Here is a 26,552-nt window from a genome sequence, read left to right as displayed (position 1 = left end):
CTGTCAATAAATAAAAACAAAACTGAGATCATTTTATTTGGTCAACAAAATATTTTAGATGGCTATGACAGCGCCATTGGTAGCCTTAAATCTCTGTGTCAACCCTCTGCAAGGAACCTTGGGGTTATTCTGGATTCTGACTTCAAGTTTACCAAACAGATAAGCTCCACTGTTAAAACCAGCTTCTTCCAACTACGGCTACTGTCAAAAGTTAAGACTTATCTCCCCACAACTGATTTTGAGCGAGTCATCCACACATTCATCACATCACGCCTAGACTATTGTAATTCTTTGTTTGTTGGTCTTGACCAGTCAGCAGTGCGCCGCTTACAGGTTGTTCAAAATGCAGCCGCCCGCCTGCTGACTGGAAAGAAAAGGCGTGACCACATTACCCCCATCCTTGCATCTTTGCACTGGCTACCTGTAAATTTTAGGATCCAGTTTAAGGTTTTATTAATTGTTTTTAAGTGCTTAAATGGTCTGGCACCATCTTATTTATCAGAGCTTTTAAAACCCCACAGTACTTCCAGAGCACTTAGGTCGTCTAACCAGCTGCTCCTGGTCGTACCGCGGTCCAGACTCTGTACTCGTGGGGACAGAGCCTTCTCTGTGGCGGCCCCAAAGCTGTGGAACAGCCTACCTCTCCAGGTCAGAGCTGCACAGTCTGTTGAGCACTTTAAAACATTATTAAAAACCTATTTATTCTCCTTGGCTTTCAGTCCCAGCTAGGCAAGAATCCTTGGCTTTCTTTTTTTACTTTTTTACCCTTTTATTTGTCTTTTTATCTCTAACACTGTTTTGGATTGAGTTTTTATTACTATTTTATTCTATTTTATTTTATTGTTTTTAGTATTTTATTGTTTTCATTGTTTTTATTTGTACCTATTTGTGTATGATTTATTCTATTTTAATAACTGTACAGCACTTTGGTCAACTGAGGTTGTTTATAAAAATGTGCTCTATAAATAAACTTTGACTTGACTTGACATTTGGACAGGCCCAGAACAGATGATAATGATTTGCCTCCTGGGAGCCACACTTTCTCCAACAGCTGGAAGAACCTGAGTGATGTGACTCCTGAACAGGTGTGATAAAGAATCTACTGAGACTTTTCCAGCCAAACACTCTGCAGGAGGTCGAGCTTATTATTTTCCATTGAAATTCACAATATTTCATCCAAATTTCCTCCGTAATATGACTATTAGTATCCCTTTCCCATTTTTGTTTAATGTAGGTGCTACTTGCTGTTTTAATTCCCTGAAGTTCCTTGTACAGTCTTGAGGTGATTTTAAACCCTGAGTCTGCTTTGTAGGCACTAATAAGAATCTTCAACAAATTGTTTTCAAACACTTTTTGACTCTCTGGGATTAAACTATTGATATGATGGCGTGCCTGAAGAAATCCATAAAAATCACTGTTGTTTAAGCCATGTTGTCTTTTCAATGCCTCAAAACTGCTCACCGAACCCTGGTTAAAAAAGGTGCAATATGAAGTGAGGCCCCGTTTAGCCCATCCTTATAGCTGACGTCTAATTTGTTTAGAATAAAGTCGATGTCGTGCGAGCACCATCTCAGAATCTTTATCTCTTCAAGCAGAACATTTTTATGGATAGTGTTAAGCCATATTTTCAAACACCAACTGATCCATTTATTGCTTGTTTCCATTAAGTTTCTAGTTCATCTTTTATCCCCTATCCTTGCCTGAATCGGAATTTCCCTGGACATGCTCTCTTCAATTTCTTTCCATCTCGCCTGGTAATCAGAGTTGCACCAACAAAACAAAATCCTCAAATGGGCTGAGATATAGTAGTCCTTGAAGCAAGGAAGTCCTCCTTTATCCTTTGCTAATTGCAGAGTTTTAAATTTTATCCTTGGTTTTCTTCCTTGCCAAATGTACCACAATATTAATTTGTCCCATTCGTTAAATTTTTTATTACCTATTTCAACTGGAAGAGTCTGGAATAAATAAAGAATTCTGGGTAAGATGTTCATTTTTACTGACTCAATTCGAGACTCAAAACTTAAGAATGGAATCAGATTCCACCTCTTTATATCCTATATTTTCTGACTTAAGTGGTAAAAGTTTAGGTCATACAAAATTGTTGAGTCTTTAGATATGTTTAATCCTAGATATCTCATGTGGTCGCAATATGATTTATAAATGAATTACTCAAACCTCGCCGGGAGTTTAATGGTCCGCTACTTTGCTGACAGCGGCACTGATTTTCTTCCTTTTCACTTTTTATGCTGCCAAACAAAACTTGGCTGTTGCAGCTGTTGGACGTCAGCATTTTACTTTCTGCCTCTGAGAAATTCCTCTTCTTTTTGAATTAAAACATTGTTTACCTCCTTCAACCAAAAAGCTGTGAAAAATTTTAAGTCTGTGCTCCAAATTCAAAATATTCACTGAACTTGTTTGAGTTTATAAGTAATTTTATTTCATATGTATGTATGTATGTATGTATGTATGTATGTATGTATGTAAGCATTTCTAGTTAAAATAAAAGCATGACAGAAATGTTATGAAACTTGTGCATTTCATTCTCCTTGCCGAAAAGTGTAACAGCAAACACTTGAAATGTGATTCTGCAAAACTTTTAGTTCAGCTGATAATTTTTTTTTTCAGTTTTAATTGATAAATAAAATTAAAGCGGGAAAAATTTAAATATTAAACAAGCTAATTGGAAAGAATGTCCTTAATACCTGTTTTTGTAAAATCATAAACACACAAGCAAGAACACATTTTAGATCAAACTTTAAAAAATCAGATAAAATATATCACCACCCGACTTGCCTCTCGGGGCTTCCGTACATTTCTGATACTCTGCTCATACCCAGCTTGTCTTCGCACATGTACACTTAACTGATAATAAGATGCATGTGGCAGTTACTGCCAGAGCAGGTGTGTGAACCTGCTTCCTCTTTAACAAGCACCTGCACAAAAATAACGACCTACATTCTGTATTTATACTGTGTGCTGTTTAGTGACAAATATAACCATTATAAGTCTATGTGTTTTGGGAAAAATAGAAATTATTATATCAAACCCAAAGCTTGTGAATTATCAGAGTCATGTGACAGAATGGAAATGACAATAAATGCTGAAAAGATATTATTTGCTGAGAAACGTCCTTTCCTACTCTACTATAATTGTATACATAACAGCAGTTAATCAGAAAATGAAAGATCATAAAAAGAAATCTTTCTAATAAATGAAGCGAAGCCTGTGAGCTGGTTCAGGCAGGAAACTCGAGCTGTGCTGCCATACACATGACCTTCCTCACTCCTCGTACATCCTCCACCAAGACACACCCTCTCTCCAATCTGGCGCTCTATTTAAACTGAGAATAATCCTCAAACTCTCCCTCTGCCTGCCAATGCTGCTGCTGCTGCCTCGTCTGTATTGCCACTTGCTATCTCAGCCCAACCACCACCCAGCATCCACCTCTAGGCTCCGGCAGGCTAATACACATATCCATCACTGCCTAGACACCAAATCTAACATGCTCTGCTGTTGCGATAAAACATTTCTAAAAAGTGAGTTGTCTGACTGAAATGAAGAATGCTGAAATGATTGGTGTCCAGTCAATAACTCACCTGTTCTTGCTTATGACTTCTTTTAAAAAAATGTTTATTAGCGAATAATAAAAGAAAGAACAGTGGATTACTTATTAGGAGCCACAATATGAAAACAAGACACTAAAACACAATTCTAGACAACTCAGAAACATATTTACAAATTAGACATAATGTACACACAAATAACATACATAGAATAATATAAAGGACAACCACAACAACAACAATGAAAACAACGATACTCCAGTACAAAGCCACACGGCGACAACAGACAAACAAACAAACAAAACAAACAAAAAAGGATGAATTTAGCCCAAAACAGAAATATAGAGAGACTGGTAATAGACACAGATTCCAGGATAAAAAGAGAATCATATGAAACGTGAACTAAATTCAAAGTAACCCTTGGACCACAACAATAGCTTTAGACCAATTGAGTATGGTTTCAGGTCTAGCATTATTAATCCTGGCTGTTGACCTCTCAAGAAGACAGACAAAAAACAATAAAAGCCAGGTTCTTATGACTTCTCAGTGATCCCTCCTCTAGTTCAAGTGAGGATAAGACTTATGTAGGAGGATATGACTTTATTTATCCCGCAGTGGGCAAATTAAGTCACTACAGCAGCTCAGGATACAGACACATAGATATAAAAAACTGAATAAAGAATATAAAAAGACATATACATACATTCTACACACCTTATATACATAATATATATTTTTTGTGTGAGGACATATCAAATGAGAGACATGAAGTTGACCCAATGTGTGTTTTTACTTGTGTTTCTGCCTTCTGACTTGGGATCTGATTGCCTGATGTAATTTTATGCACCTTTCAGCTCTCCGGGTGATTGGAGGAAACACTACTGTTGTGCTAGGAGAGACCGCTATCTTACCCTGCAAACTCATCGACGCCAAGGAGCCCCTCACCCAGATATCATGGCAGAAGATGACCAGAGGAACACCTCAGAATAACAACTTCTATACAATACAACCTCACGGTGGACAGTTTGTCAACGGACGTGATGATCGACTGAAATTTATTGGAGACTTTATTGACAAAAATGGATCTCTGCAGTTGTCTGATGTAACTCTGATGGATGAAGGCACTTACACGTGCATCTTCACTTTGTTCCCCAGTGGTATCCACAAGACAGAGATCCCTCTAAATTTGCTGGGTAAGTATTGGATATTGTATACCAAATGAGTAAGAGAATGAGTGTGTGTGTAAGAGAGATATTTGTATTTACCTGCTGCATGTTGACTTTTTATGTACTCAAACTCTTCTAGTGCCTCCCGTCACAAGCCTGAAGGATAATCAGCCCACTTTGGGTAAAGAAGAGGTTCTCCTTGTTACCTGCACGGCTGCTGGCTCCAAACCTCCTGCAGAGGTGAGGTGGCTCACTGGTACTCTGGAAGAAAGTGTGAGGGCAACAACCAGCTCCACCCAGCATGCCAACGGTACCACGACCACAGTCAGCGAACTCTTTGGAGTACCTTCCAGACAAATCCTCAATCATTCAGTCCAGTGTGTCGTCACCAGTGCAGCCTTGCCGAAAGAAAATATCCTGGTCTTCAATGTACAAGTCCTCTGTGAGTATACAAACATTTCTCTAAATCATTCATGTATTTAGTTGATTGTTCACTGAAAGAAGGATACATGAAAAGCCTTTGTTAAGGTGGCAAAGTAATTTAAAAGAAAACCTGAATAAAAGAGCCAACATGTTTTAACCACTGTAGATCTTCATCAGTGCATCAAACAAACAGGTGTTGCTTTACCTATATAGAGACAACGGCCAATTGAAACCAATCACATGACCCATAATCAACATGAAAGGTGAGATAGATTAAAGACAATGAAAACAATAAAATAGTCTTGGATGAAATTGCATAGAAGGAGAAATATATGAATACATGTGCATGTACGGATGCCGTAAGGCCTAAACATGTACACCGACAGTCCATGAACACAACAGATATGCACACACACACACACACACACACACACACACACTCTCTCACAGACACACACACACACACACTCCTTCTTTTGCAGAACTCTCTTTTTACACATTATCTGAAAAAAAAAACCTTTATCTTTGACTTCTGTTCTAAAAGCTACTTAGCAGCTGTAGTTTTGTTTTTCTTGTGACATCAGTGCTGTTATAACCTCTGTCAGTCTCGCTTTTACCCTCCATTACTGTTGCTTCATGTTACCACAAAGGCCCTTTTTATGAAAGTGCAAGAAAGACGTGGACAAGATAATACACGGGAACTAGAGCAAAGATAAAGGTTGGTTTAGCGAGGTCATTGCTGCAATACAGGCAGTATTAGAAACTTGTCTTCTCTTGGGAGCTTTTTTGTGAGGCAACCATTTAGCCATACCTAACAGTAGCAGACATTCCACCAAAGCATTGGTGGGATTAGTGGTTGTGTTAGGATGTTTCTCACCTTGACTACAGATGGATATCTTTATTTCTTGTAGCTCACACCTGGATAAGTTTTATGGCATGAAATTGGTTTGCACAGCTGCTCGCCATTTACAACACATCTGTGAAGAGTTACCATCAGTGCTATTGAAGTTTACATGAATGAGAACTTTAACATCTTTTAATGTGTTAAGCTAAGTCGCTGCCAGAAATGAATAACATGTAAACAGATGATACAAGAACGAGAGAGTCGGACATCGTTCGGTTCTTTTGGCCGTATACAAGGAACATCCGCAATGACACATTTTCGAGTCGCAGGCATTTCAAAAAAGAGTGCCACCAAAAGTGTAAGTAGTAATCATAATGTGTGAAAAATAGTTTATGTACATGGAGATTTACATGTCTAATTACAATAAGAAAGTAGCTTGGGTGACACACTAAGCCTTAAAAAGTGTGTCTGTATTTTCAATGTACTGTATTTTATTGTGAAGGATGGATTCACGGTGATGTTTATTTGCTTACTCCATTGTTTTACACTGAGGAGATGGAAGTGTCCAACTTCTGACAAAGACAGCGCTAATTCACTGGCATTAGTGTCTGTTTTCCAACCCTGGTAAACCCAAGGATAACGTACGTAGTTAAAATGATTTGAAAGAGAAGAAGTAAGGATCGAGTTTCACACCATTTAATTCATTGGGAACATACCATGATCACTTATATTCGGAGTTAATGTGAATTTTTGACAGAATGATAGCCAATTCTGCCTGGCTGGTGGTACAGTGACAAAAAGTGCTTAAGAAAAACTAGTGCATGTGTAAATAAAGCAGACAATTTTCTGCTGTAATGTGTAACTTTAACAGCGTTAACTGTATTTAGCGAGAGCAGCAAGCAGACACTACGAGTACACAGAAACACTTGAAATGACACAATATGCTCACCAGCGCAGTCAGCCCAACCCTGATCCAGACTTCAGGGTGCTATAAATACCTTAATAGCTTAATGTAAGCAAACCGCAAACCATGGTTGTTGGAGTAACATAGTTTTGTGCTTCACACCCAGATTCTGTTTTTAGAAATGCAACCAGGGGAATCCTCTTCATTGCTAGCTACTAGCTTTACAGCTGCCTCCCATGAGCTTGATTCAGCAGAGTCACTACACAACACATGTGAGGAAGTTCACTGACATGAGATCAAGTGACTGGTCACATCTTTAACTGAGAAGCGACCACTCAATATAGATAAATAATAAGTATAGAATATATATATCTTGTGATAGCAATGGCATATCTTATGGGAGAAGGGGTGGGATTTAATAAGTTCACACTTCTTCCTTCTCCTTTTCAGACATGTAAACAGACCTACTTTGTGTGGTATACTGCCCTTTTACAGGGACAGCAGCTGGAATTCCCCTCCAACCCTCACCACACAAAGAGCATTCCTCCATTGTTCCGCTCAACATTTCCAACAGGCTACTTTAAAGCCAAACCTGAGACAACATTGTCTGCGGCTCCACCTGGCTCCATGGATACAGTTTCAACTGCCTTATTGTTTGTCGTTGAAGCACCTACATGATGGATCACCTTGACCTTGATTCATTCCCTCTGACATAGTGCTGAGAAACAGCAGACTCGGGCAACAACATTCTTTCAAATGCAGCTAATTGAGTTTAAACACGAGGACTCCAGCTTTGCCAGCTGTAATGTTTAGGATCTTTGGTAGTGATAGATAATTATGAGTTTGAGAAGATCAAGCTTTAATGAATGTACATTTCTGTGTGTAACCTGACTGTTAGATGACATGTTACAGGCACTTTTACCTGGCAGGTGATTGGATGAACCATCTGTTAATAGTCTGTGCTGAAACCACTCCAGTTCTGATATAAATCATGCTATATAGCATCTACGCTAACCTCTTCAGGAACAGTTGCCTCTCTGTGGCCTCACACACACACACACACACACATAGCTGCATCAGCTCCTCGCCGGATGCTGATTGGTCGAACCAATCAGCCTGATGAGATGGATTGTAGAGTCTTGCGATAGTGCGATTCAGCTGCTGTGCAACATGAACATTTGTCGTTACCGTAGCAGGAGTTGAATTAAATCCAAGGACTTCCATTTTGTGATTTTGGAGCCCCGTGTGGACTAAAGCAGAAGTCTTTCACTGAGCACCACCGACTCGTGTTGCAAAGATATTGATCTTGCTAACACTGGTGTGTGTTTTGATGCAAGTGAAAGAAAGAAAACGTATTACTCTTTATTTTATAAACGGCTGCTTATCATGTCATGTATGACGTCATTACCACAAAATATAACAAACAAAAACTCCCTGTACAGTAGTTGCTTGAAGAAATCTGAGACGTTTCATTTCAATATTAATTTTGTTGCTCTTTATACTGTGAATGTATTTTGGAAATATAAAATGTTTTCTCTCGTATGTAGCCTGTACATGGAGGTTATATTTTGTTTTGAGGACATGCTGAATGAAGAGAAAAAATGTAGTATGTTTACTAAAATGTAACCACTAACAATAACTACACTTAAACTATGACAATAAATAAATTAGCTGCCAAAATGAACAATGGTATGAAAGCTTTATTTTAGATTTCTGGTGGTGGTGGTGCTCCATTGTCTTGTGACTGGCAGGTTGATTTATTTTTATTTTTTATAAAGGTTCAAACAAGGGAGTGTAATAAACTTTAACATACTGAAACGAATTGTAACTTCTTTCAATCAAACATCATAGAATGATAACACTGCATGACTACAGATGGAATCCACACATGAGTGTTCAGTAATATTTTGATGTATTTTAATAATAGTTTCTCGGTTACAGCAGTAACACAGCTCTCCCTGTTTCTTGCAGTCGGACCAACTGAAGTGAACATCAGTAAAACCTCTGAAGACTCGTTTTCATGTCTGACGGAGGCCAATCCAAATCCAACTTTCAAATGGATCAGGTACAGTAGTTTGAATGAACCAGTTTCAGTGGAAACATTCTTATTTAAACAATATTATGATTGTCTTTTACCTTGAGGCATTGTTGGCTTTGTGGAGAAGTTTGTACAGTGGTTAAAGGGACTTGGCGTTAGCCAAATGAATTGAAATGATGTGTCAAAAAAAAGATCCTGGTTTGAATTGAACTTAGTGTTATGGCCAATAAATTAAAACATACAGTGGACAATTGTGTTTATTTTTTGCACAATTTTTAAAAAGCCTTAAATAAATGGACATAGCACCTCTGATGGTGTTTTATTGCTCTACAGTGGGGACATTACTCATAGCAACAATGTACATAAAACCCAAATGGGAAGTATGGACTCCAACCCTTTCTTTTAAATATTTGAACATAAAGTCTTATAATCCTGTACAATGTATATTTCAAAACTGCAGAAAACTGCAGCAGAGTGTTTTTTTAATAATATAAGGGGAAAATGTAGCTATGGGGTATGAATTTTTTAATAACTAATCTAACACTGATGAACCAAGAGTAGAAAATGTACTGTATACAGTTAGAAAGGAAAGTGAGAGTGAAAAACGAGAGGCCACATCCTGTCTTCTGTTTTTTCTGACCACAGCGCCTGAACAGTGCAGGTTGTGTTCTCTTTGGCCAATACTGTAGATACAGTGAACCTTTTGTGAACTTGCTTTAGTTTGGTTGAAGTCTCCACCAGGGTCAACCAGTGTCATCAGAGATAATGGCTTTCTTGGTCTTCCTCCTCCTCCTACATCACTCATCCTGCTTTTCTCTTTCTATTTAGTATCCATTTTTCCAGACAGAACTGAAAAGTTCTGTCTGTTTTTCACCTGTGGCTCATTTATTGCTAAAACTCTTGTAGGGGTATCTGGTTCAGATACACATTGCCTCCAGCAGGGGTACCAAAATATTTAGAGGTAAGGCTAATTTAGGTCAATTTTGCTATCAGAAATTGACCTAATTAATATTTAATACTTTAAATGAATTAAAGTTGTTTTCGGGGCACCACCTATTCACTTAGGAATAGGAAAAGATAGCAAATCATAGTTAATCAGTCTCATAAAGTTAAATTATCAATTTGGAACATTGATTATTAATTATGAATATAATTATAATCGAATTACCTTATTAATATTTAGTAACGGTTGAAGAAATTTTGAGTTCTTCTCATAGCAGGGGTTTAGCAAATCACTCATTCATGTGCAACATTAAAGGGAGAAGCATATTAATCCAAAAACATATTTATTCTAAATAAAGCAGAGCAAATAGAACACACAATAACTAATCTAAAAGACTATTTACAGTGGAAATGTGGGTGAAAAAGAATGTGTAACAAAATGGCTGCCGAAAGGCGGTCATTTAAATAAATCAAAATGGCGGAAGCCCTTTTGTTCTTGACGAACAATAGACCATGCGGTCTTGAAGGTCTATGTGTTGTAGGAAGCCAGATTAAAGTATATTTCATGTGGATTAGTGTGTGAGCAAATCAAATGAGTTATAGTTAATTTATATGTACAACTTGAGATATGTAGAGCAACATTAATCATACAACTTCAAGTGATCTAGCTGCACAAAATATCCCAACAAATATACTTAAACACACAACAGATCAACACCATTGATTAAAGCTTAACAAACTTGTTCTTGCTTACTAACTGCCCAGTACTATACCACAGAGTCCAGAGTTGAAAGGGAAGCAGAAATCCTTTTAGAGAAGAATCTGGTTCCTGGTTGGGTTTTGGTGGTTGTAGCGTTGTTGCTCCAGAAGCTTGGTGAGGGTCTCTGTGATTATGTCCAGTATAGATCACAGGCAGGAAACTTAGAAGCGTCGTGGTGGGCCCACTTGGTTTGGGCCTCACCGGCCTTCCCTTAGAGCTGGAGACAGAGGGAAGGACAGCAGGCGTGCTGTTCCTCAGGGAGTCGAGAAGAGAAGAGAAAGAAGGGGTGGCTGCAGGAGACTTTTGTGTCTCAACCTGGAAGTTGTGTTTCCTGTTGGTATCAGCCAATGAGACGCCTTTAGGTATCTCCAGATACCTGTGGGGGTATGTTAAAAAAAAAATTGTATCTTGTTTTGAAAATATGGTACTAAAATGTGGGACTGTCAACATTAGTGTAACAGGAAACAGGAAAGCTTTTAGCAGATGTGGTTCAGGGTGTTGGTGTTGGTGTTGAAGGTTGTGGTCATTGCATTTGCCGGTGTTAGTGTGTCAACAACAACAACATTTCAACATACCTTTGAAATGAAATTATTGAAGTTAAAGCACTGTCCTTATGAGGCCAATGAAAGCCCCCTCAAACAAAATGTAATCATTCCCTAGGTCAGCCTTATACACACCTCTGTGTAAATATTTTTTGTTAAAAATTAAAAACATAATCTCCAATAAAAGCTAGATGGAAGGCCCTGTTAATGGTACTTCTCAAACAGTCTATGGAATAAAAGGGAATTTTAAATTGCAAAAAGCAAAACTTATACAACAGTTACGATGAATTCTAGAAGACACCAACATCTCAGAAATACTTCAGAAAACTGCACAAGCAGCAAGTAGTAAACAGAAGTTGTTGTTCCACAATCATGATACTCAGCTGTCATTGTGGTCATTCACTGAGAAAACAAGAGAGATGGTGCAATAGCTTGAGGGAAAAGAGTCATGATGCCGGAACAGGACAATTCACTACATGTCTTAACTTCTGTGTAGGCAACTGGAGCTCTGTTCGCTGGAGCAGAACAGACCGCTGACAGAGAAAAACAATTAATGATGTTGTCAGATACCTGTATGTGCATGACACCTTCAGATAATGTTTGACCAATGTGTCCATCGTAGAGGGTAAAAGCAGTGGTCACTCATCATTACCATGGAAGATCATTATCTAGTCAGGTGGTTTTAATAATCACTGATTAACTAACTGGACAGTTCAGACCAACATGAAGCAGTTAATAACAACCGAAGCCAGTGGTGGAGGAACTGTTCAGATCCTTTACTGATGTAGAAGTATCAACACCACAATGTTAAAATACTTCAAAATAAAAGCCCATAATCACTTAAGTAAAAACATTATTATCAAAGTGAACTTAAAGCATCAAAGTAAAATTAAAAATAAGAAAATGCAGGACAAAGTCTACCGTCCCTGTTTTACTATTATTATTATTATTATTATTATTATTATTATTATTATTATTATTATCTCTGATGCTTTAATGTGATAGTAGCATTTTACTGGATTAGTACTAAATATGTTTATTATTGATTTACAATCCAACACAGCTCATTAAAAAGCTTTACTGTTGTCACAGTTTCAGCTCTTTCTCCCAGTAATTTTCCACTGAGCCTGCCTCCTCCTCACTCCACCTGTCAGCCACTCCACCCTCATCAGCCAGACTCTCTTCACCTGTTTACCTAGCTGCCCTTGATCACTAATCACACAGCTGTGTCTCATCACCTCATTTGACTCTCTGTATTTAAACCCTTTGTGTCCCTTTCCTCAGTGCCAGATTGTTGGTGTACCATGTGTCCTACTCTCCAGTGTTTTTCTAGTGTGCTTTTTGTTTCTGACTCTTGCCTGTTTTTGGACTCTGACTCTGCCTTATCCCTTTGGATTGTTTTCCTGCCTTGTCTGACTGAACTCCTGTGTACCGAACCTTTGCTTGTGATTAAAGACTGGTTACCTCCTGTTTCTGCCTCCTGTGTGCTGCAGTTGGGTCCATACACAACCCGTTACAACTGTAATACCATAATGAAATAACTAACTTAAAATCTTCAAACTTTAAGCCTATATGTTGATTTGTGGGTTAACAGGACAGTTGGACCAACAGGTGATTCTAAGTCCATTGTTTCTTTCCTTTCAGTTCTATTCTTGGTCTCCATCTCCTGAAGGAAATATCCGGGTGTGTGTCCAATATCTCAGGGTCATAATGTTGTAAAGCTGTCCCAATGTTGACTCTGTAGTCATAAATCTTCATCAGTGCAGACTCAGAAATACACATAACCACCCATATGTCAGTTATTGTGCAATTGAAATAAACCAGATATATAATGTACTAACTGGTGAGCTTTAGAGGTACTAAAAAAGGTAATGGTAGGTAAAAAAAAAAAAAAACTATCCTTCAGACAACAAATCAAGAAGTTTGTCTTTTTTTAGCCGTCCATTTTATTCTGATCCTTGTTTGTCTGGTTCAGAATCGGCCAGCCGTTGCCTCAGTCTGTCAGAGAGGATGGTGCAACGCTACACTTTCCCAGCATGACCTCTGACCTGAATGGCCTCTACCAGTGTGAAGCATCTAACGATTTAGGAAGCAAATACGGTCACCTCTACATGCATGTGCCTATAGGTGAGGTCCAGTTTGATCTGGTTTCTGGTAAATGTGTTTTCTTGCATTCGCTCCTATTCTGTGTTTTTGTCTTTGAGTCTGTTGTGGGTTTTGTTTGATTCTATTTTTATATTTTTTTTGTGTTTTTTCTTAACTTATAAAAGGACACAAACTTTTACTCTCTGTAACAAGTTATGGAGAAGCTCAGACATCTAAGCCTGGAGTTGAATCACAGCCTGTTCTTGGTTCCCCTCTGAGGAATTCCTTTGGAGAGAAAGGGCAACTCAGGACACACTGGAGAATTTATTTATCCAATCTGGCCCAGGAATGTAAATGTAAGAAGACAATGAAGAATGGTCACTAACTGCCCACACTCTGTCCCGTAAACCATGTGACGCAGAATTTAATCCAATGAAACTGAGAAGAAATACAGAAATTAAGAACCCAGTAAACACAACATCTCACCATTTAGCTATAAGGCGGGAAAAGGCAAACAGAGGGCACCTGCTTTTATTTGTAAATGATGTTGAGAGATCCTTTTCCACTGTCAACAGTCTGGCTTGTCCAACAGGAAGAAAAACAGGAAAAGGCTCAGCTGAATCAAGTTTGTACTGCATTCCATTTAGTTGAGTTATTTCCAAGGTGCTACTGTTGCTGGTACTTGGCTAGTTTCTGGTTAATTTGAAGTAGGTGAAACATCCCTAAATATCACAAATTAACTTGTTAGTCAAATAATTATAAGCATTTAGAGGTGCTCAAAGTTTGTAGCCTGGCAGATCCCTCTATCAGTCTGGGCCGATGAAGTAGGAGTTGATGAATTTTAACTGAAACTTCATTTTCTCCTCAGCTATTTTACTTCCACATTAAACTGCTGAGTTGTCCACTGAAATGGCTGAATTACTTCACAGCACTAGTACTGATGATGGAACTTGATTGCTGCAACACTTGCATGATGATCATTGTGTGGCTTTGCTCATCAATCATCAATCATAAATTAAAAACTCAACTGGTACTGGTAAGACTGTCAGTGTTTAATGCATTACTTGTTCTTGTGTCCCATCTCTCTACAGGATCCTGCTCTGTTTGTTGGACCTTATATGTTCTCTTGATTTTCCTGATTGTGGCTGTTGCTGCAGGGTGGTACTGTTATAAATCAGGGAAATTTGTAAGGTACCAACTACAGTTCTACTGCACACACTTTAGCGTAATATACAGAACTACAGAAAAAAATGTGTTTATAGTCTAAATATTGTGTTGTATGTTACTTTGAAGTTTGTTATCCAGGATAAGAGGAGACACGCAAGGGGAGAGGAGGGCGGTGCCGACACATTCCAGCTCGCCTGAAGAGACTCGGAGAGAAGAGGTAAAAGAGGTAGAGTTAGAGGGAGCATGGTAATAGTTTGTTTGTTGTAGTGCAATCTTATTTTATCACCCTAAACATTAATTCTGTACCTCTCAATTTTTTATGACTTATAAGTAAACCAACCAAGTGTGATAAGGTTGCTAGATGTATATTCTATTTTGCAGCTGTTTTATTTATGTTGTACAACGCTAACAGTTTTTGGACAATTAAAGAGTTAAATTAATTATCTTTGTTACTCTTCAGTTTAGTGCCAAATGTTCTTTCATAAATCTGCAGACAGCTTGGAACTCTTTGCAGGCTCATTTGAATATAAATGCTTGATTTTAATTTTTTGTCTGCTTTAGAGACCTGTTTGACCTGCATGAAGCAAAAAGCCGGAAAACAGTTGGACTGCAGCTGACTTGCAGACCTCTCCCTCTAACATGTGTCATTCCTGACTCAGCTGGTTAGTAAACAGATGCAGCTATAAAGTCTGCTGCTAATAGCATAAGCAATAATCAACAAAAGCAAGAAAATGGGGAGCTAGGATCACAGGCTATTCATTTTTAATCCAATCCAATTTCAAGCAAAGATTGAACCATCAAAGGTCCTGAAAAGGGGAAGTTTGGTACAGTGACCTTCATAGTTTTATCTATTTAGGAACATGATTAACAGCTCTAACTGTCACTGTATATCAACTAGCTCCACCCCACCAACAGCTTTAACTGCTGATAACAGCTAGGGATTATGTTATGAAGCATGTTTTTATGCATCCAGTAAACTAGGTGACTGGCTAGGAAATAATTCATGAGAAATGTGGATGGAAAGCTTGAGAATGTGGAATGTAAACATATCTAAATATTTTAGGTGACTGAGGCTGAACACATTGCAAATAAAGAGAACAGATGCAAAGAGAAAAAACTACAATTTTTCTTTAATTTCAGTGCTTCTGAACTGGCTCATATGTTTCTAAAATGTTGTTTCGACTCTCTTGGCCACTGTAGAATATATATTTAAACAGAACGATCTGAAATAGACGATTAAATTAATGACTAAATGATTCCAGGATTTGGAGACACATTGTGCTTAAATGTCACAGGACTATAGAAGTTTAAGTATGTTTGAAAGTGTTCCAAGTATTTTGGTGATATTATTTGTTTTTTGCTTTGGTTGTTCAATTATTAGAATGTTGCCACCAGATTTTTCATTGATTCACATTATACATGGTCATTTATGTGTTAGGTGTGCTCACATTACAGTCTCTATCCAATGTTATGACCAGGTTTACACATCATATTTATTCCCATATTTTCCGCTTTTAATCTACATTTTAGTGTAATTCTATTGTCTCATTTTTCCATTTAATTTTCTCATGAGTTATTCCCTGAGGCGCATTTTATTTTCCAGTGTTTACGATACCACAACAGTCGTTGATTGGGCAATATAACAGTACATGGACTTACACTAGCACTCAAAAGTTTGCAGTAACAAAAAATGTCTGTGTCATTTCCCTGAAAACAAACATTTTTAATCATGAAATAAGTTTAAAAATGAATCGAAAATATAGTTAAGACACTGACAAGGGGAGAAATTCTAATTTAAACCTGTACAAATCTCTAATTTTACCTCCAGACACTCAACTAGCCTGAGGAAGGATCATAGTAGTGCTTCTCAAATCAGCACAAAACAGCTCAGGTCTTTTAATAATCAATCAGCCTTTCAACACTTCACGTGGATTAACACAATGTGCCACTGAAACACAGTGATGTTGCTGACAATATACAACAGATATTCCATAAGAAAATCAGTTGTTCCAGCTTTAACAGTCATTTACTACATTAACAATGTCTAGACTGTATGTCCTTTTAATTCAAACATTTTTTTTTTTGCTTTTCTTTCAAAAATAAGGACATTTCTATGTGACCCCAAACTTTGAGGTAGTGTATGCGTGTCCTATGTAATGTTACTTTTGCCAAGCCCCTTACAGAACGTAATGAAGGACTTACTTAAACCTCAATGTTTTAAATTATCTGCTGAAGTCGATGCCTGTCTGCACACTGCTCTGAACATAAACAATCAGTGCTGTTAGCTGCTGAAAGCATTATATATTACAACAGCTGGGATATTCTACTACTACTGGTCGCTATCATATTTAGGTAAAAAACAAAATAGTATGCTCTATTTAAAAACTTCCTCCTATAGCAGCGTATGTTCCTCATCACTTATCGCGTGTCACATGTTCTTTGTTTTTGTTCCCTAATGTTATGTTTTGTAATAACAATGTCAGCCAAGGTGTCTTTTATCTTTCCACCATCAGTGTTTAGCACCTGTCATCTGTGTTGTTCTGGGTGAACAGTGAACACACTGAGGACAGATTGTAGTCAGCAAAAAATGATTTTATCACGTACGTGTTCAGTGAAGGTCAAAATGAAGTGTTTACCTGCCAAAGGTGACTGTGTTTACCTACAGTGCACAGAAAAGCAATTAGAATGTAAAAAGTTGCACTGCTCCTTTATTTCCAAAATCTAACTGCAGTCCTGTTAGTGGTCCTTCTGTCTGTTACCAACTTTGCTGACTGATCTGGGGAAAAACACACATCCAGGGCCACAGCAGTGATATGGAGGTTTAGACTATGGCTCTATCCCAAAGTCAAGGATCCTTCCTTCGGATTCGGGTCCTCCAAAGGCGAGGCCAGAGTCCTTCCTATCACTGGTACAACGCACAAATGGAACAGCCTTCAGTGTGCAGGTGTGGGTCATTGAGTAACTGGACGGTCCTGCTTAAATTCAGCACCGCAATTTCAAAATCAGTTCATGACATAGATATGACTTTAGCATCAGCACTCTGACACATATTTGTGGAAATGGATGAAGATGCTTTAAGGTTGAATTTACATGATTTAGCAAGTAAAAGCCACAAAGTGGATTAAGCTTGAATATTTCACTGATTCTGGCTGTATTTGGCCGCTACTTCGTTTCATAAAAGCAGTGGTGCATAACTCACCATGGAGATGTGTTCTGTGATGCTTTTTTAAATTTTACAGTACAGTACTATTAGTGCAGCAGATAACCAAAACAATCGTTCAGTTTGTGATAAAAGCCTGAAATTTGGTACACATATAGCCAAAGGCATACCGAAAAGATTTGGATATGGAGGCATCATGAATTTTCAACATGGCGCCCATGGCAGCCATTTTTCAAAATGGCCACCAGCAACGCCTGTTTTCTTATGAGTGACAGACATAATGTGATATTTTAGACATATTTACCATATATTGTACTTGGTAAATGTCTATAGGATAATTGAAAAGTATCATTTCATATTCAAGATGGCCGCCATTTCCCAAGATGGCAGCCGTCACTTGTATGATGGTCTGATATGTATGATTTCGGTGTCAAATCAGTCATCGTTTATGATGCAGAATTCAAATTCTGAACTTAAAATTGGCCGGAAGCATCCTTCTACCTCACAACTGAACATGACTACTGTTTCTCTCAAAATGGTAGCCCATATCTGCAAGAACTGAACCATTCAATGAATGGAAATGTAATAGAGTGGATGTCAAAGCACAGCCAGGGCACACTGACACCACTGTTGTGAAACTCAGCACGGGGTTCAGTGCCAGCTAAATACACTCCTCTAGTCTTAATAATGCCATATTTCTGTAATGTGCTGGTTGTGGTGATAGTTTAGTGGTAGTGTAGTTTAGTTTCCTAAATGCTATCTAATGTTAGCCCCACATCTACTTAATAGTTTATTAATTTAGATGTAGTTAGATAGGGGTGGAAACTTAGATGAATTCTTTCGACACGAGAACCAACCGTGTCCATGTCTGATGGGGGAGGTCTCCGACTGGGACAGAAGAGTGATCTGCTTCCATGCCTGGAACAAGTTCACAGTGCGTACTCAGAAAGTCCAAAGGTTACCTGTACCATTGTAGATGGGGCAGCCATCATCCAGATGCTGAAACCAAGTTCAGTAAAAACCTTCAATGACTATGCCCATGGGATCTTCATTCCATATCTGACCAGAAAACTTGAAAGTGTGTCCAGGCTTGATCTGGTGTGGGACCGCTACTTGTCTGAATCTCTGAAAGCTGCTACAAGAGCAAAGCGTGGAACTGGGATTCAGAGACATGTGGTAGGTGATGTAGCCATTCTCAGGAACTGGCCAAACTTTCTCAGAGTTGACAGCGATAAGACAGAATTGTTTGCCTTTCTCTCAAAAGCTCTGCTCACATCGTTACTGCAGGAGGACAAACAGCTTGTTATCACTAGTGACATAGAAGTCCTTAGCAAGCCACCACTCCCAGATAGGTCTTCGATTGCTCCTTGTACACATGAGGAAGCCGATAGTCGCATGTTATTACATGTAGCCCATGCAGCAAGAAATGGCCATCATAAGATCATGATTCAAACAGTTGATACTGATGTTGTGGTGCTAGCTGTGGCAGTGGCTCAGACTCTACAACCAGAAGACGAGCTTTGGTTGGCTTTCGGAACTGGAAAGAGTTTCTGATACTTAGCAGCCCATGAAATTGCAGCAGGGCTAGGACCTGAGAAAGCACGTGCGCTACCACTGTTCCATGCAGTGACCGGTTGCGACACTGTGTCAAGCTTTGTTGGCCATGGGAAAAAGACTGCGTGGTCTGTATGGACTGTGTTTCCTGAACTTACGCATGCCCTGTTGAAACTGTCTTCAGCCCCAACTGAGATACCACAAGAGGTAATGGCCACAATTGAGAGGTTTATTATCCTACTCTATGACCGAACCAGCACATGCACAGAAATAGATACGGCAAGAAGGAAGTTATTCGCCAAGAGGCACAATGTAGAATCAATCCCTCCGACCAAGGCTGCCCTGGAAGAGCATGTCAAGAGAGCAGTATACCAAGGAGGTCATGTGTGGGTCAAGTGCTGGTGTCAACACCAGAACTACCTTCACCGTGCAAATGGGGTTGGTCAAAGACATCTGAGGGAGACTATGAACCCTTCTGGACATGCCTACCAGATGCAGGCCAGTCCAGTTATGAACTTGTCTCTTGCAAATGTAAGAAGGGTTGTGTTGGGCATTGCAAGTGCAAAAAAGATCATTTGCAATGCACTGCCCTCTGCTTCTGTGAAGGCGAATGTGAATAGTCTTCCTTGTGATAGACCCTAGATTTGGCCTCACTTAACATATGTCTTGTGAGATAGAGCAAATATTCTCAGAAATTCTACATTTGCTAATTCAAATTATGCATCAAGAAAAATGTATAATTCGACACAGAGTTTATGCGTATCTAACCAGTCTGGAAACAATTGCGGCCATTTAGAATTTTTAATGAAAATGTCTGATCCAAAAAACACATTAGCAAGCACTTATGGTAATTAATTAATCAAATTCTGTGTACAATGTCACATTATATCCATCACTCATAAGAAAACTGTTGTTTCTGGTGGCCATTTTGAAAAATGGCTGCCATGGGCGCCATGTTGAAAATTCATGATGCCTCCATATCCAAATCTTTTCGGTATGCCTTTGGCAATATATCTACCAAATTTCATGCTTTTATCACAAACTGAATGATTCTTATACATATTGGAGTTAAGCTGCTGGACTATATAACAATAATTATAATTATATATTATTATAAATAAAAATAATAACAATAATGGATAATAGCAGACTGTCGGTCCCTGTTGACACAATAAACAAATGTATTGCTTTCTGAATGGCATAGCTACGTATACTTTGCAGGTAGTACATCATCAGACTGATACGTATATGTAAATTAACAATTTATAACTTTAGCGACTGAGACGGCATCAATCAACTTAATTGTCAATGTATCAAGATGATGTTTATTCTTTTTTTAGCAAAATATTCTGGCATTTGTTTGTACATATGTTTTGCTTGACTTTGAACACAAGTTTTGTACCAAATATTCAGTGTAAACTGAAAATATGTATATATTTAAATTCTTCATGTGCCGCCGGTGTCGGCCCTTCCTTGCTCGAAATTCTTAAATCTCCAGGTAGACCCGGTGTGCATAAGGCTTTATGGGTGCGCGGGGCGCATGGAGGATAGACACATGCATCCTTGGAATTTGGGCAAAAGAAGGACTCTGTCCTTAGGAGGATCCTGGACATTTGGGCGGTCCTTCGGCAGATGTCGATGACGTAGCATCCTTCAAATTCAGCTGTTCGAGGATCCTTCCTTGACTTTTGGATACAGCCACAGTCTCATTCTTAGCTCAGTACAGAGAACCATGTGTTAGTTAAAGCTAAGAGTCTACAGCCTTGCTAGCAGCTCTGTAAGTGTGTACTTGATGTTAATGTCAGTGTGCTAACATGTTATTATGATGTTTTCTCTGATGTAATGTTTACCATGTTGGACATCTTGGTCTGTCTGGTGAATATGCTAACATTGGATAATCTGCAGTAAACACAATGGATAAAGTGTACTGCGCTGTGCTGTATAAATGTGTAGGGCTCCTTCAATTCAGTTTGGCAAATTTGGGGAAAGAAAGGGGCCACTTTTGAGCCCTGAAAATAGTAGCACATAAAGGGGAGAATAAAAAAAAAAACCTCACTGAGAAATGGGGGAAGACTGTTTTTAAAGGGATAGTTTGGGTTTTTTGAAGTGAGGTTGTATGAGGTACTTACCCACAGTCAACTATTACCAGTAGATGATGGTCTGTGTGTTCCCAGTTTGGAGAACCAGACATACAGGAAACAGACTGCAGACGGGACCTGGCACAAAACATATATTACAACCACCTAAACAAAGGCCCACCCTAAAAATGTCATACCCGTTTATGTGTACGCTTTTTTTTGTTAAACATTTGTACTACGGTTAAGAGAAAGTAGTGCCAAATGAAACAGCTGTGGATAGCAATAAAAATCGTTGGACATATCATTAATGTAGCATACACACAAACGGGTATAACATTTTTAGGGTGGGCCTTTGTTTAGGTGGTTGTAATACGTTGTGACAGTCCCCGTCTGCAGTCTGTTTCCTGCCTGGAGCAAGTTCTCCAAACTGGGAGCACGCAGACCATCAGCTACTACATGTAAGTATCTCATACAACCTCACTTCACTAATACAATATCTAAACTATCCCTTTTAGTCTTACTATAAAAATATTTAATCAAAATAAGCCTTGGGGAAAAAACACCTGTTTTCAAAAATAGAAAAAATATTTTGAAAAAAAAGTACCGGTAAAAAAAATTTGAAAAAAGTTGCAGGAAATCATTTCTTTGAACTGCTTATTGCACCTGAGTTCGGATAAGCACTTAAGGAGAATGAGTCTGAGTTCTGCGCATCATAATAGTCACACGCTATTATTGTCAGGACTATTCACTCTGAATCAAAATAATGGAGGAAATGTTAAGGGACCACTGAAGTTGTTAGGATTATCAGATGTCTCTACCATGTGTTGATCCATGGAGCAGACCATAAAAGTGTGGAAATAATCATGACATTTCAACTACCAAGTAGTGTAATGACCAATTCACTGATCCTAGATCTATAATAGAAATAGTCCTAGTCCTGAGATTAGCCGTGTTTCCTTTAGGGGGAAGAGTGGCCACCGGGAAAGTCTCAGGCCACACCCTCTCAAATGTCCACTCACTCGCGTGTCTCCATTAAAAAAAGGGCCCCAGAGGGATTTAAGAGACTCCAGAGGTGACGTATGGTTTTCCATCCTCGCGATGGATAAGGGAGACGCAACCGTGGCCCAACGTCACCAGCTGAGCATAAAGAAAGCAGCATGGCTAATTATGCACAGCGTCTCCGCTGATCATAAACATAGTGGCTGTGAATTAACTGGCATCGCTAACTGTGCACAGAGTGTCCGGTGCTTGTTATAAGCAAACAGAGATCGCTAAGTGAACGCCTCCTGTAGCAGCAGCACATACACACTGTACTGCCACAGCGCTAACTGTTTGCCTATTAGCAATTTGCAGACTGGACGCTAAGGGGTTAACATCCCCTCCGGCTCCAGCTGCAGCTGGGAGAGGGACAAATTAGGGGCGTTTCGGCGAGTGAGACCCGCCTTATTCTGGGTATTGGGCTGTAGTGGAAACACCCTTATTATTTATTAGTCCATAACTTTCTGTCATATTTTCTCAAATTCATCTTTCTTAGCTTTAGCTACATAATGCATAATGCTTTGTAATAATGGTGTGTATTTTTACTTTATAGCTGAAATCTACGGAGCCCCCCAGGGGACACGGGGGGAAAAAAAAGATGGGTGAAAAAAAAAAAGGACGGACTTTTGCGAGATTCCGAGATACTTTTGCGAGATCCCGAGATACTTTTGCGAGATCCCGAGATACTTTTGCGAGATCCCGAGATACTTTTGCGAGATCCCGAGATACTTTTGCGAGATCCCGAGATACTGACGAAAGAAGAGGAGCAATGGAGGAGCGATACTCGCCTATTTTCCGGCGTTCTAACTGGAATAGCGTCACGAAACCGCACCAATTTCCCCCAGGATGGTTTTATTTTGTACAGAAAACTAAGACTGACATTTCACAGGCTTGATCAACTCACCAAAATCAGCGAGTCTGGCGAAAGATTAAAGTAACCGGGCCGAATATACGTCCTAGTGCCCAACGGCAGTGCTTAGGGACCGTCGCAAAAGTGCAACGTCTTTCTTTTCTATTTTTAATAACTCACTGGAAATTCATCTAATAAACACCAAACGACTTCTGATGTGTTCATGAACTCATTGTGGACTTCCCACACCCTTTATTTTCAATATCCTGTTATAATGTTTAATCAATGGCAACTTGACAAGACAGTAAACACAAACCTCAAATCAACAAGTTAGCCTCGTTCTCTCAGTCGCATCTTAATGCCAATTGTCAAAAACTTCAGAGAGAACATTTAATCAAGCAACATACTCAATTTATACTCGCATACTAACTTTTTGATCTTTATCTCTTTTATGAAGTGAAGAAAGTTTTACAAAATGCAACATGTTTTTGTGTCTGCGAAAAAGCTTTATGTAGCACAAAACGTGTGTCAAACACATTTAAATTAATATATTATTTTGATTTTGATTTTAAATGAGCAAATAAATCTGAGAAGAAAAAACATTATTTAATGTTGTAAAACATAATTTTACAATGGGGAACTCCACCGATTTTACAATGTAGGTGTTGATGTGGGAAAGTACCGTATGTGAAAACTTTTTTACTGCTCCCATGTGGCTACAGAGGGAGCTGAGGGATTTGTATGCAGACACTGTATATAAAGATGGACGACTTGTGGTCTTAATATACAAAACTGAAGCCATAATATCTCGGATATAGGCGCTGCTATCCTGCATTGGTGACATCATTTGAAGCAAAAGCGTATAAAGGTCTCACCTACGCACCCACCCGACCAATCACGAGTCAGTGACAGCTATCAGTCATGATGTCACACCCCCTTTTTATAGCCTCAAATAACTAATTAGAGCAAAACTTATCAGGAAAACACTTGAACGTACCTTAAATGACAGAAACCGTCTTTGGAAGAAAAAAATATTTTTTTAATTTTTAATGAAGTTTTGGCTTAGCAACATGTGGGAGTGGGTTAATAATCATAACCGCAGCCAGCCACTAGGGGCAATTGAGATGTTTTGGCTTCACCTTTAGGGAGCTGTCATGTCTTCATCTTTATACACTTTACAGTATATGTTGTATAAAGGATATCTACAGAAGGTGATTTTTTTTATTATCTTGTGCCCACAAGTTCTTATCTTGTAAAGCAAGATTATATCTTGTGCCCACAAGATAATTCACACAAGTACTTTTTTGTGTGTACAAGTTGAAAATATCACCTCCCGAGCCTTGAGGGGCACTGTAGGTATCCAGTACTAATGCAGCACAGTGAGACAGTCAGACTCTTTTTTTCTGATCTGCAAATTAGCGCCACTAGCTGTCCAACTGGCTCGTACTGAAGAAGTAAAAAGGTCTTTTTTCATTCATTAGTGCAGCTTATTAAATCATTTTATGTAGTGTTTTATTGTGTGTTTGACTTAACATTTTACTGTTTCAGTTGCTGTTTATGGTATACATTTAATTCTTTAATAATTTATTTACAACCCAAAATCCCCAAAAGTTCTGACACTGTATAAAAAATAGACTGCATGAAACATTAGAATGAGTGCATATATTTACAGAAACAAAAGGGTCACAGTTTAAGCATTAAATTTCTTTGTATTGTTTTTAGCTGCATTTAGGTTGCAAAGGATTTTAAATCACTAAATTCTGTTATTATGTCCACAGTGTCTTGCCTTTTTTGTAATGGGTGTTGTATATGTGCTTTATTTTGCAGTAATGTTTGGTATTTTGTTAATTTAGTTTTCATAGAAGTGAGTGGTTTGTTTGTAGTGTGTGTAGTGCTTCTGACTGAAAAAATTCCTTATTTTATTTCATTTTATATCTTTGTACTTTTTAATTATCTCTGTTGCTGGCAGGAAAAGTATTGATCTTTCTTATCGCTTTGCACTGCAATTAAATCTGAAAAAACATGACGAATGGCTCAGGTATTTCTATTTCCGTGTGTACTTTTACACATTCCAACCTTCAAACCTAATCAGCAATATTTCATACACAGTGTGTTCGAGGGATACAAGACTGGGCCTCGACCTGTTGCAGATGTTTTTCAACTGAACAAAATATACAGCCACAGTAAAAAGAAAGCAGAAGAACAGACAACAGCTTCATGACTCAATGACCATGTGGATTGAAGTAGGTGCTGTCACAAGGCCGGTCTCATGGAAACACAAATATTCCATGTGATGTGTGGGAGTAATGATTGAGTGTAAGTCCTATAAATGTGAATTTATAAGTTGTTTAAAGAAGAAAAAATTGAAAGCAATTTATGTCTATTTTTTAGGTCCTGTGAGCTGAAAAAGTGATGATCAAAAAACATTTATTCACTGGTGGAAAAAGTATTCACATCCCTTACTTAAGTAAAAGGACAAAAGTATCAGTGTCAAAATGTTAAAGTATAAAAAGTAAAAGTACTTGTTATGCAGAATGGCCCCACTTAGATTATTTTATATATTCTAAATATATGATTAGATTTTTTATCATGATGCATTTATTTAAGCAGTGTTTTAATTTAATTGTATCTACTTAATTTAAAGTGTCTGATCACTTAAATTGATTGTGTTTTCATGTTAAATCTTCACCTGAAAAGTAATTAAAGCTGTCAGCTAAATGTAGTAGAGTAGAAGTATAAAATTACATAAAATGGAAATACTCAAGTAAAGTACACATACCTCAAAGCTGTACTTAAGCACAGTACTTCTCCAGTTTAAATCCTGCATTGTTCACATCCAGTTGCACTTTTTTCTTTTAATGCCTTTTTTGGCACATTGGTGCAACAACTACAGGATGTACATTTTGCAGCCCTCATGCTGGTGTGTGTGTGGATGTGTGCCCTGGTGGGGCTGCGTATTAAAAACAAAACTTAAAACCTGCCCAAAATATCTTTAACAGGAAGCCTGACGCAATCTTGGCCTTTACTGCATTTTTCCCTCCCTTTTCATCCATCATCTCTTGTGAGTGCCTTGACAGTCTGAAAGAACTACCCTTTTAGTTTAACTACTGTTTTTATAAAACTTCAGAGAGGGTTTGAGCATTACTTGGTGTATTTGAGCTGGTCAGTTCTCTTTCTTTATAGCCTCCTTATAATTAACTTTGTCTTCTATGGGCAGTAGCAGTGAACACTCTACTGTTTGATATTCCATAGTTGAATTTTATTCCAAATGTTTACTGATTTTGAACACAGAAATGCCACTTCAAAGATGATTATATCCCAAACTAGTAGGCTGACTGTATAATTCAATTTAACCAAAGGTATTTTGATGACAGACATGTTTGCACCCCGTCATTGCAAACTACTTCACTGCAATTTATTTCTAGGTGGTAACACACT

At 38.4% G+C, this 26,552-nt stretch overlaps 1 protein-coding gene across 1 annotated transcript in view; it reads left to right on the top strand.

The window, feature by feature from the left end:
• Nucleotides 1-25,140, top strand: part of LOC131978704 (nectin-4-like) — a 30,281-nt gene extending 5,141 nt beyond the window's left edge. The window contains exons 2-8 of the mRNA XM_059342416.1: nt 4,418-4,756; nt 4,869-5,171; nt 8,872-8,965; nt 13,158-13,309; nt 14,359-14,458; nt 14,561-14,651; nt 14,996-25,140. Coding sequence (XP_059198399.1) covers nt 4,418-4,756; nt 4,869-5,171; nt 8,872-8,965; nt 13,158-13,309; nt 14,359-14,458; nt 14,561-14,651; nt 14,996-15,007 — 1,091 coding nt within the window. The 3' untranslated portion in view covers nt 15,008-25,140. The remainder of the gene's footprint in view (nt 1-4,417; nt 4,757-4,868; nt 5,172-8,871; nt 8,966-13,157; nt 13,310-14,358; nt 14,459-14,560; nt 14,652-14,995) is intronic.
• The last annotated feature ends 1,412 nt before the right edge of the window (nt 25,141-26,552 follow it).

Source organism: Centropristis striata, chromosome 10 (assembly GCF_030273125.1).
Source record: "Centropristis striata isolate RG_2023a ecotype Rhode Island chromosome 10, C.striata_1.0, whole genome shotgun sequence".
NCBI lineage: Eukaryota > Metazoa > Chordata > Actinopteri > Perciformes > Serranidae > Centropristis > Centropristis striata.
The sequence above is the reverse complement of the archived record's forward strand: the minus strand, read 5'-3'. Positions and strand labels throughout refer to the sequence as shown.